At 36.7% G+C, this 19729-nt stretch overlaps 1 protein-coding gene across 13 annotated transcripts in view; it reads left to right on the plus strand.

The window, feature by feature from the left end:
• The window catches only part of LOC107709115 (cAMP-specific 3',5'-cyclic phosphodiesterase 4D), a 157614-nt gene extending 146187 nt beyond the window's left edge, over positions 1-11427 (plus strand). For 10 of the 13 annotated variants that reach the window (XM_016513584.1, XM_016513561.1, XM_016513547.1 and 7 more), the window contains 10 exons: positions 390-483; positions 566-741; positions 2505-2603; positions 2861-3025; positions 3483-3582; positions 5021-5115; positions 5376-5435; positions 5519-5641; positions 7174-7356; positions 10403-11427. In XM_016513584.1, the coding sequence (XP_016369070.1) occupies positions 390-483; positions 566-741; positions 2505-2603; positions 2861-3025; positions 3483-3582; positions 5021-5115; positions 5376-5435; positions 5519-5641; positions 7174-7356; positions 10403-10852 (1545 nt within the window). In that variant the 3' untranslated portion in view covers positions 10853-11427. Of the gene's footprint in view, positions 1-389; positions 484-565; positions 742-2504; positions 2604-2860; positions 3026-3482; positions 3583-5020; positions 5116-5280; positions 5436-5518; positions 5642-7173; positions 7357-10402 lie in introns of all 13 variants that reach the window. The other 3 variants (XM_016513591.1, XM_016513598.1, XR_001636452.1) reach the window with 2 other exon arrangements.
• The last annotated feature ends 8302 nt before the right edge of the window (positions 11428-19729 follow it).

Raw genomic sequence — 19729 nt, forward strand, 5'->3', positions numbered from 1 at the left:
ATATATATATGAAGTGTCGTCTGAAATTTCCTTCTAAAATGAGCATTTTTATCAGGCTCCTATATTTATGTTCAGTTATTTCATTTTATATATATATACAACTTTTTCTATGTTTATTCTTAAATTATAATTATTATCTGTTTTAATTCTTAATTATTCATGATGAGTTTACAAATATGGACTTGTTAATTCATGAAATGTGCCAGATTTCTGGTCTGGTTTTATTTGAAGGGTCTTGAGGGCATCTGTTCTCACACTGATTAGAATAGAAGGTTACAGCGGATTGATTTTAAAATTCAGTTGATTGATTAATTTATCTATCTATCTATCTATTTATCTATCTATCTATCTATCTATCTCTCTCTCTCTATCTCTCTCTCTCTGTGCAGTTCAAGCGGATGTTGAACAGGGAGTTAACGCACCTGTCTGAGATGAGCAGATCTGGTAACCAGGTCTCAGAGTTCATCTCCAACACATTTTTAGGTAAACCATCAATCACAAAACACAACGCTTTTGACTTGTCAGTGTTATGGTGAGGTTTCACACTTTTCCATTGTTTCTCCAGACAAACAGCACGATGTGGAAATGCCCTCCCCGCAGACGCAGAAGGAGAAGGAGAAGAAGAAAAAGCCCATGTGTCAGATCAGCGGGGTGAAAAAACTCATGCACAGCACCAGCCTCACCAATTCCAACATCCCTCGCTTCGGGGTCAAGACGGATACGGAAGACTCCTTAGCCAAGGTGAGCGGTGTGACGCCGGACGGGTTATTTGAGTTGGAGAGCTGCTTCAAACACTTCAAACTCAGACAGAACCTCAATCATCTCAATTGAATCCTGATTGGACCTGATCAGAGACTCTTGTAGACCTTGACGAAAGGTCATTGGTGCTTTTTTGTGCGATGACGTAGGTGGATGACGTGTGATTGGAAAGATTTCGTACCCTGCTGAAAAGAGCAGCTTGGAGCAGCATGCGTTTCCATGCTGGTTAGTGTCATGCTGTTCACCAGGAAGCCTGTCGACCAGCATGGTTTTTAACCGAGAGCATATTGCTGGTTAAACTAGTATTCGTCAACACTTTGGTTGAAGAATGCATTCAGAAACGCAACAAAAGCTGCTCTTTTCAAGCAGGTCAGTTTTCTCAAATTCACCGGCTGTTTCTAAAACGAGTCCTGAATCATTTCTAGAATATTTTGGGGCTGTTATAATAGTCAAACCAACATTTCTTTTTTTAAATGCATTTTGCATAAGTCACATTAATATATGTATATATATAGTGCTTTATAATATACAGATTATTTTAAAGCAGCTTCCCAGTAATAAACAGGAAAATAACAGTATTAATTCTTCAGTTATGAATCAAATACAATTTCAGCTGTTCAGCAGCCCTAGAAAAGACAATGTGATTATTCAGCTCAGTTTAGTTAAATATTGATTCAATTTAGTTCAGAAACTGAATGCTCCAAAGCTATGAAGTAAACACAGTTCAACTATAAAGCCGCTCTACAGAAGACAATAGTGTTTTTATTCAGCCAAATTCACTTCAGTGTTGATTTTTAGTTTATAATAGTGTAAAGTTTATCAAATTATGAAACAAGTTTAATTCAGCTATAAGCAGCTCTATTGAAGACAAATGTCATTAATAGTGATGCACCAAAAGAAAAATGCTGGGCTGAAACCAAAAATTCAAAACTGAAACTGAAAATTGTTTTTTAGAACTTTAAAATAATTTTTAAAAATGGAAAGAAAAAAAATTAAATAGAATTTTAAAAGTTTTGTAATTGTAATATAATTGTATTAATATTATTGCATTGAAATGTTTTTTTTTTTCATTTAGCCGAAAACTAAAGCTTAAAATACATTTTATTTGATAATTAATTAATTAAAAAATAGAATTTTAAAAGTTTTGTAATTGTAATATAATTGTATTAATATTATTGCATTGAAATGTTTTTTTTTTTTCATTTAGCCGAAAACTAAAGCTTAAAATACATTTTATTTGATAATTAATTAATTAATCAATCAGTTTAACTTAATAATACAAAAATTTTAATTGCACATTGAGTTTTTGTCAACTTTTTAAAAACAGAATTATGTTTCTACTCCAATTTGTTGTTGAAATATAAACATTTAAATAATGGCTGTAAATTTCGTTTTTTTTTTATTTATTTTTTTTATGACAGATTTACTTAAACATACATTAAATAATGAAGACAACCAGTGAAGTAAAATGAGAAATCGATATTGTCAATCCAGCACTAGCGTCCACACAGCTGGCTTGTTTGCCTGTTGTAGTTTATCCATGTTGTGTGCACAAAATCACACTGACTCAGTCAACACGCCTCATCTGAGAAACGCCAGACATCACTGTTTCCACCAATGATTTCACTCGATTGGCAAACCGGAAATTGCTATTTCGGCCAAAAATGTATGGTTGCATCACTAGTCATTTAGTTTAGTGGCATCACACACAACAGACTGTCTAATGATTGGCTGCTCTGTTTCAGGAACTGGAGGACATAAACAAATGGGGCCTTAATGTTTTTAAAGTCACAGAGTTTTCAGGCAACAGGCCTTTAACGGTGATGATGTACACTATATTTCAGGTGAGACCAAACATTCACTGATCACCTTTATTTACTTTGCTAATAAATGTCTTGCGTTGCACAATTCATCAGTGTTTGTTTTCATAACTTTCTTCACATGGACAGGGAAAAATCTCATGAACCAATAATACCATAGCCTACTTTATATGACCCCGTCAAAACCTGCATTATTGAACATGCTGTGTCATGATGTTAAATGTGTTGCATGTTATCGTAAGTGGACACTTTATTCATCTTTCTGTTTTTCTCTCCCAAAGGAAAGGGATTTACTCAAAACATTTAAAATTCCCTTGGACACTTTCATAACGTACCTGATGACCTTAGAAGACCATTATCATGCTGATGTTGCGTATCACAATAACATTCACGCTGCTGACGTCACCCAGTCCACACACGTGCTGCTCTCCACGCCTGCTCTGGAGGTGAGGGATGCCGCTCGTCAAAACAAGGCTTTCCTTGCTGTGTTCAAAAGAAATGAGAACATTTATGGAAACTAAGGTTCCTTTGGAAATGACCATTGTATTGACATCACAACTGAGAACGTCTGCTGCCCACATCGACCTATTCAGCATTCAGCAACTGGGCGTTTGTTGGTCGTTTCACATGCGTTGAGGTTCGACCATAACAGAGGTTGTTTACATACTGTATAGAGGGTTGAAAATGGACAAGCAACAACTAAATTATGAATTTTTTGGGTGCAACTAGCCTTGACTAACGTTATAAGCTGATTAAAGGTGAAAAGTGTGGCATGTGAGCCCTTTGGTTCAGATTTGATTTGGTATGACCTTGTGTGCTACTTGCTGGATTTCTAACAAGGTTATGTGGTGAAAATAATGTCTGCTCTCACTCACCGTACATCCACATGTTGTTCTCTTTCAGGCGGTTTTCACAGACCTTGAAATTCTCGCTGCCATTTTCGCCAGTGCTATTCATGATGTAGACCACCCAGGTGTCTCCAACCAGTTCCTTATTAACACCAGTAAGTGTGCTGTATGAATATATGGGTCATTTAAACCATATCTAAACAATTGAGCATTTGATGTGTTTGATTGCTTCTTATTGGATTATGCTAATAACAACAACAATAATAATAACGTTTTTAATTTTAGCAGATCAAAAAAATATGTCTGCAGCCATGCTTTTAGTGTACATTTTTTAAGGTTTAATGATCTAATTATTGAAATTTTGTAAATATAATAATATCATTATTTATTTAAATTCATACATATAATAATATCGTTATAAAATGTCTAAATTGAACAATCTTATTAAGTGTAAAAATCAGAATCAGAATCAGAAAGAGCTTTATTGCCAAGTATGTTTGCACATACAAGGAATTTGTTATAGTGTCACAAGCTTCCAGTACACGGAGACAACAACAACACAGATAATAAAAATAAGATGTGAATAAAATACACATGCATAAATATAAACCACAAAAAAAGAATAAATTGTATGTACAGGTGTGCTATAGATAGAATACGAATAGAATAAAATAAAATAAAATAAAGTTGTAGGGATGTACTAGGATTTATAAATAATCATCTCATTATTTACATTTCTATAACCTAAATAATTATGTAATTATGTACATTTCTAAATAAAGTCTGATTACTTACATTTCTAAATATAATAATCCAATTACTTAAATGCGTAACTATAATAATGTAATTTTGTACATTTCACAGTTTGGTCCAAAATAACAAAAAAAAAATGTTTATTAGTTATAAAATTTATAATGACTATTTGTAATTAAGCCATAAGGTATGTTTATATATACATTAAGAGCACAAATTAATCAAGTTATTCTTCCTCTAAAAACGTTCCCCTAAAAGCTAAGGTTAATAGTTAATTAGAATAAGTAGAATGCATAATTTGACCAATCAGCATCGAGAACGAGTACTATTCATTTGATAAATAACAATATATATATATATATATATATAATAAAGGCCTGAATGGCAGCTCATGAGGTTTGTATGGTAAAGGACGGATCTGTAGATTCAGTGAAACGTTTGGGAGCAGATCACTCAATCCCATCAGCTCAGAGACACACAGACCAGCACACATCTGTCCTCAAAACCACGCAACCGCCGCTTACATAACTTTATTTTGTCATAAGCAGCACTGATAGGACAATTAGTTATAAAATTTATAATGACTATTTGTAATTAAGCCATAAGGTATGTTTATATATACATTAAGAGCACAAATTAATCAAGTTATTCTTCCTCTAAAAACGTTCCCCTAAAAGCTAAGGTTAATAGTTAATTAGAATAAGTAGAATGCATAATTTGACCAATCAGCATCGAGAACGAGTACTATTCATTTGATAAATAACAATATATACAGTGGACACAGCTGTTTGTCACGCTCGTCTACAGATTAGCACAAGAGTGTTTTCTTCATGTCTGCAGACTCGGAGTTGGCCCTCATGTACAATGACTCGTCGGTGCTGGAAAACCATCATCTGGCAGTGGGCTTCAAACTCCTGCAGGAGGAGAACTGTGACATAGGACAGATAAATGCGACTCAGGCCTCATGGGATTGTGTGTGTGTCTGTCTCCTGCGTCACGCTGTAATCTCTCACAGACAGTGATGGAGTCCTGCTGCTGACACAGCTGTTTGTCACGCTCGTCTACAGATTAGCACAAGAGTGTTTTCTTCATGTCTGCAGACTCGGAGTTGGCCCTCATGTACAATGACTCGTCGGTGCTGGAAAACCATCATCTGGCAGTGGGCTTCAAACTCCTGCAGGAGGAGAACTGTGACATCTTCCAGAACCTGACCAAAAAACAGAGACAATCGCTGCGCAAGATGGTCATCGACATCGTACGTCCCGCTCAAATGACATTTAGCATTGATGATGTTCGTTCAGAATTCTGGCTCAAGGTTTTCTCGCACGTTTCTCCAAGGTCTTGGCGACTGATATGTCCAAACACATGAACCTGCTGGCCGATCTGAAGACCATGGTTGAGACCAAGAAGGTCACCAGTTCTGGAGTCTTGCTCTTGGATAACTACTCAGACAGGATCCAAGTGAGTCTTTTAAGCTGATACGGGTCTTTTTTGACTTCCTGGAAACTCTGGCTCTATCAAAACACTGTTGAGTTTGTTCAGGCGGCCCAACACAGCCACTTCTGGCTCAGCCAATGGCGTGAACTGAGGGCAGGACTTTGTGTTTTGTTGACCAGTGGGCTACATTCACAATCACAGTACAATGGAAATTCCAAAACTGCATAGTGGGATTTTAAATAATATTTATCCGAATTACTTTCAAGTCGACTTATTTTTTTTAAAACAATTGTTGCCATTGTTTGTAAACGTAAAATGTAAAAAGCTATTTGACACTTTTTACATTAATTAAATGGTCAATTAAGAATAAATAAAAAATTCATAGAAATTCATAAACTTCAATGACTATCTAATGAGATATTAAATGTTTAACTTTTGTGATTTTATTATTTAACTTACTGTTTTATTTTATTCATGTTGACTTGTTTATATCAATTTCTCAGCTACATCTGACACTTATGATTTAAATGGTAAATTAAGCAGAAACTATAAATTCTTAGAACTTCAATAACTATCTAATGGGTCCTTTTATAAATTAATTTATTATTTAACTTTTTTTGTTATGATTCTGATTTGTTGTAAATATAAGATGATGTTTTCTCAGCTGCATCCGACTCATTTTACAATATTTAAATAGGAAATTCATAGAACTTCAATAACTATCTAATGAGACATTAATTTTTTTAAATATATTTTTGGTATTTAATTTTTTTTATGATACTTATTTGTAAATATAAAATGTAGTTTTCTCAGCTCCATCTGACTGATTTTACATGAATTAAAGTGTAAATAAAAAATAAACTGGAAATTTACACAATTTAAATACTAAATATATTTTTGGTATTTCAATTTTTTTTATGATACTTATTTGTAAATATAAGATGTAGTTTTCTCAGCTCCATCTGACTGATTTTACATGAATTAAAGTGTAAATAAAAAATAAACTGGAAATTTACACAACTTAAATACCTTAGTCTAACTTAATCTAGTGTGATAAATAAGAATGAACTCTTATCATTTTAGTATTTAACTAGTTTTTTATGATACTGATTTGTTGTAATATAGGATGTAGTTTTCTCAGCTGCATCTGACACATTTTACATAATAAATGCTAAATTATGCAGAAATTGTAAATTCATACAACTTCAATAATGATCTAATGGGATATTAAATACGTTTAATATTTAACAAAAAATTTTATGATACTGATTTGTTGTACATATAGGATGTCATTTTCTCAGCTATATCTGACATATTTTACAATATTTAAATTGTAAATTCAGCTGAAATTATAACTTGTTAATTCATAGAATTTAAATAACTATCTAATGGTATGTTTAACATTTTAAACGTAGATTTACATGATTTTTTTATGTTACTAATTAGTTTTAATTATAGGATATATAGTTTTCTCAGCTGCATCTGACACATTATACAGTATTTCAATTGTAAGTTAACAATGACTTCTCAGTGAAGCATGTGTTGATGTTCCTCAGGTGCTTCAGAACATGGTTCACTGTGCGGATCTCAGTAACCCCACCAAACCCCTGCAGCTGTACAGACAGTGGACGGACCGCATCATGGAGGAGTTCTTCAGTCAGGGCGACCGAGAGAGAGAGCGAGGGATGGAGATCAGCCCCATGTGTGACAAACACAACGCCTCTGTAGAGAAGTCTCAGGTGGGCTCATCCATTCAAAAAGAAACTATGGAAGTTCTATGGAACTACGTTTCTACCTTCTACCCTACTATGAGTCAAAAATAAAACGGTTAATTGTAAGATAAAGTGTAAAATTAAATAAAAAGCATTGCAAGAATTTTTCAATCTAATAAACCATTATGAAATCAGCAGACATAGAACACATAATTATTTTCATTAATTTATTTTTAATTTGTAGTTTAAGTTTTAGTAATTTTGTTACATACTTTAGTCGTTAATTATTTTTTGTTTTATATATATGTGTGTGTGATGCGATCTAGGAAAACCCAACACGTGAAATTTGTAGGTATACGTTTCAAGCCCTTTCCAAAGCTGTTTTTATTTTGTCCATAGCTTGAACGTAACAAAAGTTATGGCTATCTGAAGATGGCTGATAGCTAGGATTTTCAGGAATGGAATTTTGAGAAAAGCTGGTTTAAAGTGAGACGGGTTTCACTTTCACTTCACAGGTTTAACGAGAGCCATCTGTCAGGAGCGCTATACTGCATCATTACACAAACAGACTCACGTTACCCTGGAGAGCAGTTTTCCGTTGTTTATCACGGGGCATAGTCTCTGAACTTTTGATCACCCCTGGCATGTTTAGACAGCACGAATAGTGTGCCTTGTAGTTTACATTTAGAAACGCGAGCGCAGCGCACCTGTGCATATAACAGACTGTCATCGGACTCCTCCTCTTTAGTAACTTCATCATCCGATCTTCATCTCTGGATGTAAAATAGTCCATTATACATCGTTTAGGGCACTGACATCACCAAGATTGAGCAACTTTCACTTCACAGGTTTAACGAGAGCCATCTGTCAGGAGCGCTATACTGCATCATTACACAAACAGACTCACGTTACCCTGAAGAGCAGTTTTCCGTTGTTTATCACGGGCATAGTCTCTGAACTTTTGATCACCCCTGGCATGTTTAGACAGCATGAATAGTGTGCCTTGTAGTTTACATTTAGAAAAGCGAGCGCAGCGCACCTGTGCATATAACAGACTGTCATCGGACTCCTCCTCTTTAGTAACTTCATCATCCGATCTTCATCTCTGGATGTGAAATAGTCCATTATACATCGTTTAGGGCACTGACATCACCAAGATTGAGCAGACTGAGACAAGCAAGACTGCGTTGTTATCTCACGATATTAAGAAAAAAAATCTATAAAAAAAACTTTGTGCTGTAGTTTACACAGGACTTGTGGGAAATGTGCATTGATACACCTTTATTATATATGTTACGTGGTTTATTTTGATAGGTTAACTGTTTTTGTGGCGTTAAGCACCTCCGCAGCGCGTTCTTAACATAAGAGAGAGAGACAGGCTTTTCTGTTTGCTTCTCTGCACTAAACAACTGAATTTTGCCAAGATATTTTCAGAGATGATAGACAAGATGTTATAGAATAATAATTGAATGAAAACCTAATTTTGACAAAAAATTTACATTTGACCTATTGTTCAAATTTCCTGAAAACATCCCAGGCGACATCCGATGGGTTTTCCCAGATCGCATCACATATAATAGGCTACATCACAGTATGCTGTAACTCATAGGCCATCTCTCATTGTCTGCACTGTCAAGATCATATGTGATCCCAGTCAGCAAACAAATTTGGCCCAGATTTGGCATGCATCTGGCACAGCTGGCATTCATCCGGCACTGGGATACAGCATGTGGGCCAAACATGACCTGGGTTTGGCAGAGATGGTACCGGGTTTAAGACGGCACACAAGACATGGGCCAGATGTCAAATGTAGTATTTGGCCCGGTTAACTGTTTTTGTGGCGTTAAGCACCTCCGCAGCGCGTTCTTAACATAAGAGAGAGAGACAGGCTTTTCTGTTTGCTTCTCTGCACTAAACAACTGAATTTTGCCAAGATATTTTCAGAGATGATAGACAAGATGTTATAGAATAATAATTGAATGAAAACCTAATTTTGACAAAAAATTGACATTTGACCTATTTTTCAAATTTCCTGAAAACGTCCCAGTGTGACATTCGATGGGTTTTCCCAGATCGCATCACACACACACACATATATATATATATATATCCAGAACAAAAAATAATGAAAGACTAATGTATATAACAAAACTATATTTCTATATATTTTCAAATTAATATTTCTGATTAGTTTATTTATTTTTATTTCAGTTTTAGCACTTTAACTTCAAATTATTTAATTTTTTATTTATATTTTTGTATAAATTTTTATTTTTATAAAGATATAATATACTGTATATAATATACATACTTTTTTCATAGATATATTCGGTATTATTTTTATTTAAGTTTTTTATCTAATATTTATATTTTATTTTATTTCAATTATTGAATATGTTTTGTAATTATTTCAGTTTTAGTTAATACAAACACTTTGTCAATGGAAAAAAATTATTTATGTCAGTTTTAGTTGTAGTACTTCAACGTGTTTCAGTTAGTTGCCAAAGCAACATTTCTATTTTTTTTTTTACATAATTTTTCATCAAATATTTCAATTTTATTGAATCTTTATTTCATTACATTTAGTCATTTAGCAGACGCTTTTATCCAAAGCGACTTACAAATGAGGACAAAGGAAGCAATCAAAACAAAAGAGCAACGATACGCAAGTGCTATAACAAGTCTCAGTTAGCTTAACGCAGTACACGCAGCAAGGTTTTTTTTATTATTATATAATAAATAAAAAGAAAAACAGATAGAATAGAAAAAGAATAGAGCAAGCTAGTGTTAGAGGCCTTTTTTGCTTTTGATAATTGTATAATAAATAAAAAGAAAACAGATAGAATACAAAAAGATTAGAAAAGCTAGTGTTAGTTTTTTTTTTTTAATAGAATTAGAATAGCGAGTGCTAGAGTTAGAGGGTCAAATTTCAATTACCTAAATGTTGTACTTGACAGTAAAACACTGATTTGTGAATGAAAAATGTAAACTGTAAAGAGCAGTTAATACTATAGAAATATGAATCAAATCAAATCAATGCAAGTGTAATTCTCACGGCCGTCTCTGTCTCCAGGTGGGCTTCATTGACTACATCGTGCACCCGCTGTGGGAGACGTGGGCCGACCTCGTACACCCGGACGCCCAGGACATCCTGGACACGTTAGAGGACAACAGAGAGTGGTACCAGAGCACCATCCCACAGAGCCCGTCGCCCGCTCCCGACCAGCCCGAGGACGGCAGCCGCTCCGCCGGAGCAGACAAGTTCCAGTTCGAACTGACGCTGGAGGAGGACGGAGAATCAGACACGGAGAAAGACAGCGGCAGCCAGGCCGAAGAGGAGGAGGATGAAGAAGACGAGGAGGACAACAGCTGTAGTGATTCCAAAACTCTCATCACGCAGGACTCGGAATCCACGGAGATTCCAGAAGCGGAGGAGGGAATTTCAGAGGAGGTTTCCACGGAACCCAGCATGGTGGAGGAGGAGGAGGAGGAAGACGAGGAGGAGCAGCCGGCAGATACGTAGCAGCGCGTCTGGACGGTTGAACTAGCTGCCGCGACGACAAAAAAACACAAATATTTAATAACAATGAAATTGAGTTCCAAAGCGCACGTTGCACTCCGAGACCTCGGCCACTCCTCTCTCGCTCTCTTTCTCTTTTCCGTCTCTCTACGAGCTGCCTGGAGACGAGAGGACACTAAGACTTCAGTAGGTTGTCGTTTTATTTGCACTCAGGAATAATATTTAGTCCTCTGTTTTTTCAAGCTTGGTTTTGTTTACCTTCTTCCTCCTCCTCTTCCTCTGTGATTCTCTGTGGACGACAGTGAGGAAATTCCCCGCACAAAGCAATCGGAGGAGACGCCAGCGGGGATCGACGCAGGAACGCGTTTCCTTGGATTTCAAAGAGACCTTATTTTCTATGTTTTAAGTCTTCCTAAACTTTTGACTGAGAAAAATTTCACAAAAGACAAAAAAACACAGTGCCGTCATGGCCTCTTCGATGATTTTGTACGATATACATACAGATTTTTATATAATTACTTTTTAAATAACAAAACAGCAGCTGTTGCGTTTTCGAGGAAACTTTGTGCGAAGGGTAACTTGCAAGTACGCAACGTGGGTCGCTCCTCTTCCTCTGTGATTCTCTGTGGACGACAGTGAGGAAATTCCCCGCACAAAGCAATCGGAGGAGACGCCAGCGGGGATCGACGCAGGAACGCGTTTCCTTGGATTTCAAAGAGACCTTATTTTCTACGTTTTAAGTCTTCCTAAACTTTTGACTGAGAAAAATTTCACAAAAGACAAAAAAACACACAGTGCCGTCATGGCCTCTTCGATGATTTTGTACGATATACATACAGATTTTTATATAATTACTTTTTAAATAACAAAACAGCAGCTGTTGCGTTTTCGAGGAAACTTTGTGCGAAGGGTAACTTGCAAGTACGCAACGTGGGTCGTGTATTCACCACCATATTCACATCACTGCTGTCACACAACCTCCTTTCAGAAGCTGTATTCACATCATTACTGTCTTTTTTACTTCGTCAAACACTTTACCTCCAACGAGCCTCTTAATACACCTACAGATGCTTTGTGCGTTCAACTCATTTCTGCCTTGTTTTGGAGCAGTTATTTCAGCAACACTGCACTTGAAGCCTGTAAAAAATATATATATATAAAATGTGTAAAATATAATGTTAAAGTATTAACATTACAAGCACCAAATTAATATTAATACACATTCAGTCTCATATATATATATATATATATATATATATATACACACACACACACACACATATATAATACGCATATACACATATATTGTGCGTCTTAATGCAAATAATATGTAGTATTAAAATATTTATATACATTACAGGCATCAAGTAATGTGTTACCAAACATACGCTTTTAAGAACTTTATAATTGACTTTAATCACCATTCAAAGACTGTTTTAATGCAGTTCAGACTGACACAAACATCCTGTTCAGGCTTTATAACTCCAGGTCAAGCTGAACTTCTTTTACTGGCAGCATCCTGTCATGGGTGTATCAGACATCCAGCCATTTATCTGAAGCACTTCTGTTATAAAGACATCTGGAGATTTTTTTAATAGCGTGTGAGACTCCCAAAAACCACATCCATCCTCTGCATGCGTATTCTACAATCGTAGAGTATTTGTCGTGCAATGCCTTTCACGATCACCTGTGTTTCCCCATCCGTCACGATTCATTAGAGCAGAGATCTTCTCTTAGGGCTAGATGCAGTTTAGCGTCAAAATCCACATTTTCATTTCACACCAAAACTTCCCTCCCGCACCGGACTATGTGACACATGGCTTTTAATAAGGACTTATTTATATCTGTATATGATTTTAATTTATTGTTTGGCTTCTGTTTGAAAGCAGTACTGTAGACCATCAACTGTAGCATAGAGCGTGTGGACTTGCAAGTTACTGGCCTCCTGTTTTTGGTTGTGTACATAAACAAACTTGTTAAAGTCTGTAGTTAATGTAATACGCTCACAGAAACTTGAAACCTGGCTCGAGTAGTACTGATTTTGTTATATATAATTTCATTTAAGTTTGTGCCATGATATTCTTTCCTCACCAGATGACCTTACCTGATTATGGATTTTTTTTGTTGTTATATTTTTTTTTCTGCTGTTTACAACGATGTATTTATTTAGCTGTATATATTGTAATGTTTGTTGTAAATGATGACAGATTCTAAACTTCGTCCCGGATGGAGTTGCTGTATTTGGTAAACTCTTGTTGAGAGAATGTTTATTATTATAAATACTATCCAATGTAAAAACAAAAAAACGATGATGATGATGATAATAATATTCTGTATAAAAACGAGAAGGTCACTTTCTAACGTGCGTTTCTGGAGATCTGGGGAAAGCCAAACCATTTGAGACGAGTCGCCACTGGCGTTTGGCCCCAGGGCTGTGCCTTAACTTAAAAACTCTCTTTATTTGTGTGTCCGTTTGGTCTCTTTACGTGTTTCGGAGAACGATGTCTGCTGCCAGGGTATCAGGGCATCTTATGCGCTGCATTTAAAGCTAAAGCTTAGGATGCCTTGGGTTACTTCTTTTCATTTGTAGGTCCAAAAAAGTGGCACATAGTGAACGCCGCTGTCGGCACAGCGGCTGCAATAGTCCCGGGACGGTTTGGTTTGCCCTAGAGGTGCTTGGCTGCTTGTGATCTTCTACTTTCATGCTGTTCTTTAACTTCGTTCAGGTACCGTCTGCTACCTTCATCTCATCCAGCCTTGTAGATGTGCTTGTGCACTAAACTGAACAAGTCCTAGAGTTTCAGATGTTAACTGACACGCATACTGTAGATTTTAGCAGCCCTGGACCAAAGCCAATCGTGGCTATTATTATTAATTACTGGTATTTTTTCAATGTCATTAAAGGGATACTTTAACATTTGATAAGCTCTGCTGATTAAAAACTGAAACACTTCTTTCAGTCTCTTACAGTCTTTGGCCGGTACTGTAGATCCATCTCCAATCTTTCAAGTCCATAAACTACAAGGAAAAAGACAGAAAAAAATCATTTTATATGCAACAAATGAAATAAAAGCATGGGTTGATTCCACACGTGTGTCGCGTGTTTGTATCTGTCGCAGATGTGAAGTTCGCTGAAGAACATGATTTGGTTTGGTTGCTCAATATCCCGACGAGTCGAAGCGAAAGTCTTGTGAAGTCTTGCTGTTTCTGCGCCATCTAGTGGACGCGCGGCGAACAACGTCATGCGTCACTCTCAAGGTTTTTTTTTTTTTTTTTGCTTAAAGGTGGGGTAAGTGATTTCTGGTAGCCAATGTTGACATTTGAAACCACCAAAACAAACACGCCCCTACCACAAAAGTGTCTCGCCCCTATTTTGATAGCTCCGCCCCACATATACGTACTCAACCCAGGCAACGATTAGTTCTGTGAAACAAAGCAAAACCAATGTTACACCGTGTCTACACCGGACGCGAATGGCGCGGCACGACACAACAAATCCCCGACAGAAAACTGCTGCTGCGTTCTATTTATGAAGTATTGACACAAATTTCAAATGATTTTCAACAGTCGCTTTGTCGCGTCCAGTGAACTAGACAGACTTTAGCTGTTGCGGTGCAGACATGGTGTTACTCACCTATCGTGAAGAAACAAAGCAACCTCGGCGTCCGATCGCAGGCCTTCCGCTCCTTGAGTTCTCTCCAGCGCTGAAAACTGATCCGATATTTACACGGGTCCTACTTCTTGCCTTATTGCCTTAAGCCTTCTTTTGTTCCGCAGATGTTTTCCGCTTTTGCTTTTTATCCGCCATCTCTATCTTTCTGTCGCTTCGCTCGCTAATGTCCGTCCTGTGCACTGAACGCTCTCTCCTCCACATCTTGAGTAGACACGCCCCTTACTACTGATTGGCTACAAGTTTGTTTTGCTACTCGGCCCGAATCAGTTTTCTTAAGCGTTTTTTCAAAATCGCTTACCCCACCTTTAATGTACATAACAAGACAGGGAACAACCAACAATGTAAGACACTTCCATTGAGACAAACACAGAGTTTACATTAAGGAAGTAGAAGAAAGGAAAAAAATAAATAAACAAGGAGCAAGGATGAAAACAAAGATGTAGTCGATGTAGACATTATAAAGAAAAAAGATACTAAAGTAATAAATAATTTGACAGAGAAGCATAACTTTTCAGATTTTCTATTATGTTTTTTGAAGCTTTTAAACATTTTAGCAAACTCACATAAAAATATACTGAAGGAGGGTTTACTTTTTTCCCATTTACAAGTATGGATATGATATTTACCCATCAACAAAACAAAATTGACAACATCAGAGAAGGATGAATTTAAATCACTATCCGCCATCTCTATCTTTCTGTCGCTTCGCTCGCTAATGTCCGTCCTGTGCACTGAACGCTCTCTCCTCCACATCTTGAGTAGACACGCCCCTTACTACTGATTGGCTACAAGTTTGTTTTGCTACTCGGCCCGAATCAGTTTTCTTAAGCGTTTTTTCAAAATCGCTTACCCCACCTTTAATGTACATAACAAGACAGGGAACAACCAACAATGTAAGACACTTCCATTGAGACAAACACAGAGTTTACATTAAGGAAGTAGAAGAAAGGAAAAAAATAAATAAACAAGGAGCAAGGATGAAAACAAAGATGTAGTCGATGTAGACATTATAAAGAAAAAATATACTAAAGTAATAAATATTTTGACAGAGAAGCATAACTTTTCAGATTTTCTATTATGTTTTTTGAAGCTTTGAAACATTTTAGCAAACTCACATAAAAATATACTGAAGGAGGGTTTACTTTTTTCCCATTTACAAGTATGGATATGATATTTACCCATCAACAAAACAAAACTTACAACATCAGAGAAGGATGAATTTAAATCACACTTAAAAAAGAGGACATCTTGTTGGGTTATAGGAGGAATTGTCTCCATTTTTACTGACAACCAGCTATGTATACACTCTCAAGGTTTGCTCTAATTGAGCAATTGCATTAAATACACTAGGCATGTACTATTTTATATAGAGAACCTTTATATTGATAATAATAATATCAATGAATAAAACTGATAAATAAATAAAAAAGTAGATTAAATATTCCGCATCAAACACGGACCGTGGGAACTGAGCTAAATTAACGTGTGAAATCAGACATGCTAATGTATTTTTAAGAATATAAACTGGACAGTTTTAATGGATCTAAAATATAAGTTAATATAGTCAAAATTATAGCCTTTATAATCCACATTAATTTAAAAAAAATACAAAAGAATATCAGGCCCTTCAGTCGAATATAAAGTAAAACTGTAGTTCTGCCTCCACCTGGTGGCCACATAGAGTAACAGCAAACTATTAACTTCATATTTCATATTAATTCGTTTCTAAGCGACTGATAAAAAGCAATAGTAAATATATTATTTTTTTGATTTATAATCTTGTTTCAATTTATGTCCACTCATTCTTAAAAAAATTTTTGTCACCATCTAAAATTAATCAGTTCATTTATATGCGCTTATAATAATAATAATAATAAGAGATTATCTATAAAAAAATAATATGCATGGTTTTATATTTATACCAATAAATAAATTACGCACCACAAATTATATTACACCCTTGAATCGTTTCCAAGTGAAATTCGTATCGTCTCTATGTGATAAAGGTAACACTGTGGCAATAATACTGGCAAATTTAGTACTCCTACAATATATACATGGACATCACGTGGGTATAAAACTACTATATGCCTGCCATCGTTCATTTATAAATGGTAAAATGGAAAAAAAAAAATCTTACCTTATAAACATTTACCATGGTTAATCAAGGTTCTGCCTAAACACCATATAGACACTGCTACAAAGGAATAAACATTAAAATCAGACTCAGCTAATGTCAAAAACATGCTGGTATGGTATAATAATGCGTTTGAAAAACACATTTCAGTGTAAACCACTGATATAAAAGCAAACATTAAATATGTTGAGTTATCCACCGATCAAACTTTGTTTTGTAATGTAGATTATTAGATCCATTCATAAAGCTCTTTCAAATCTGTATTACGTCAAAACAAAGATTGCCTTCGAAATTTCACGAAAATGAAGCCACATTATGATTGATTTCACTGCTGACTACATCCTGAAATGATGCTTCTGAAGCATTGAAAACGTCAGATTTTTTGTTTTTTTGGTGCTTATGTAAAATAAGGATGCCACAGTCGGGTTGAGCTTAGTACAAACTTTTTTTTTTTTCAACGGAATGCCTTGACTCAAAACGAGCTTTACCAAACTGATCAAAAACGAGGAGAGCAGCAACTCTGAAGAAATGAATGTGCTTTGTCATTCTTGTCTTTACTCTGTACTTCCGGCAGGTGGCAGTGAGACCAAAACAACGCCATTAAAACTGAGTGGAGATGGTCATCACGAGGAATCAAATATTCCTTCATCTTCTGAGATAAAAGTGTTCATTTGAAGTGAATTGACCATTTGTACTTACTGTAACTTTAATACAGTATGCTTTAAAAACGTATGTTTAAGTTAAACTCGTCAAGTTGATAGTCTTGACATATTATGTGCAATAAAACAAACGTACTAACATAAGTTGACCTCTAAGAGGGGAAATCAAGACATATTTTCACGTTGCATTGTATATTATAAAGAAACCTACTCAAGCACAAAAAGACGGCGTGTCACATGGTAACTTGCTTTCCTAAGCGACGTGCCTTGATGAACAAATCAACCGCATCACCCTGATTCCCTCGTTAGAAACCCAATAAGGGTTTTCTATTGACTTTTGGACTGTTGCTTAATATAAGCTCTATGCTGTAAGTTTATGATTCTGATACCTTTTTCCGTCATCATAATCTTCACAAAGGAATTCAAATGAAAAGCCAAATGTAAAAAGCTAAATGTAAGATAAACAAACTACACCACAGTTTGCAAGATTTCAGGGTTACCACCATTTTTCCAACAGAATTTTCAGTCTTTAAAAAAAAATCGCTTAAAGTTTGAGTTACAATAGTTTGCAAAAGCGAGATAACTGTAAAGGCGAACTAGATGAATTTACCTGTTTGGTGTGATGAAGTTAGATGTCCCGATAACCTCTGTAGTCCTATTTAGACACACGTTAGCAACCGCTGTTTTCAAGACAAGTAAAAGCTTTAAAAAAAAGTCACAAGTGAATATTACTAATGGATTTTGTGATGGCATAAAACGTTAAAATACATTGAGCTTGTGGTAAATACAAACTTTAGGTTACTACCGTAACCCCAGTTCTCTGATAACATGAAGTGAGGTATCTCACTATGGGAACGCCCCAGGCGTGACCGATTGCGGAAGCACCAATGACACCACGTCTGCCAACCACGGCAGACCAATCGCTGCAGCAATCAGGGAGTCCCGCCTCCCTCAAACCGCAGCTACCTGCTGTCTCGTCATTCTCCACATATCTCTTCTCCATGCGGGACAGGCAATATTGTGAGATACCTCACTTCATGTTATCAGAGAACCGGGGTTATGGTAGTAACCTAAAGTTCTCTTTCTAAAATTCATTCGGTATCTCAATATGGGATATAAACAACTCCCGTATTGCCGATATGCTGACGAAGCAGACTAAAAATGACTACGATCTGAATTATACCGCTCTGTCGCAGTACGAGTGGTTAAAAGCAGATCAGTATAGTCTTAAAAACTTGACACTAAAGTGGAATGGAATCCCTCAAGTGATTAATGGATAACATCTCCACTCGCTCCAAAAACCGAGTGGGCAAATGAAGGTTCTGTTACATCTAGTCTGTAGAACCTCACAAAGGTGTGTGGGGAAGACCAGCTAGCCGCAGCACAGATTTCCTGAATAGAAATGCCCTTAAATAGCGCCCAGGACGTAGCTATCCCTCTAGTTGTATGAGCCTATAATTCTCTTGGGGGCTCCACATCCGCATTATTATAACATAACACGATAGCCTCCACAACCCAGTGCGAGAGACGCTGATGGGAGACAGGCTTTCCCTTGAAAGAGTCTGCCCACGAAACAAAAAGCTGATTGCTTTTGTGAAGTGCCCTGGTTCTTTGCACATATACTTGTAGAGTACGCACCGGACATAAACAGTGTAGCCGCTCCTCAGAACATGAGAAAGGTGGCGGATGGAAAGCCATCAGATCCACTGCCTGACCACACCCAGTGTGATCGAATACTTTAGGCATAAACGCCGGATTAGTCCTAAAAGTTACCTTTTGACCACCCAGAGCGAACATCATACATGAGGAGTGGACTGATAAAGCGTGCAGTTCACTCACACCCTCTTTGCTGTAGTAAGAGCGAGTAACAGAGCAGTCTTTAAAGAAAGCAGCTTTAAGGAGATGCTCTCAACTGGCTCGAACGGGGCTTTAGAGATCGCGTTCAGGACCACGGACAAATCCCATGGCGGGACCAGAGGCTTTGATACTGGGTGTAACCGTCGCGCTCCTCTCATAAATCGGCAAACGAGAGGATGCTGGCCTATGATACCCGAGTCAAGTCCTATATGACATGCTGAGATAGCGGCCAAATAAACCTTAACCGTGGAAAAAGCTCTGCCTTTGTCCAGGAGGTCTTGCAAGAAACATAGCACGTCCGAAATTGAACACAAATAAGGGACGACGTTTCTTTCTGCGCACCATGCTTTGAACACTCCCAATTTGAGACTGTATAAAGAGCGTGTGGACACGGCCCTCGCGTTCTGAATCGTCTCAGTGACCGTAGGAGGTAAACCAGCTGCATTTAAATTCAGCCTCTCACAGGCCAGGCCTAAAGAGACAGCTTCTGCAGGGAGGGGTGGAATATCTCCCCCCGCAATTTTCGTATGCTGTATTTTGATATGCAAATCTCA

This window comes from Sinocyclocheilus rhinocerous, unplaced genomic scaffold (assembly GCF_001515625.1).
Source record: "Sinocyclocheilus rhinocerous isolate Xijiao unplaced genomic scaffold, SAMN03320098_v1.1 scaffold101, whole genome shotgun sequence".
NCBI classification, from domain to species: domain Eukaryota; kingdom Metazoa; phylum Chordata; class Actinopteri; order Cypriniformes; family Cyprinidae; genus Sinocyclocheilus; species Sinocyclocheilus rhinocerous.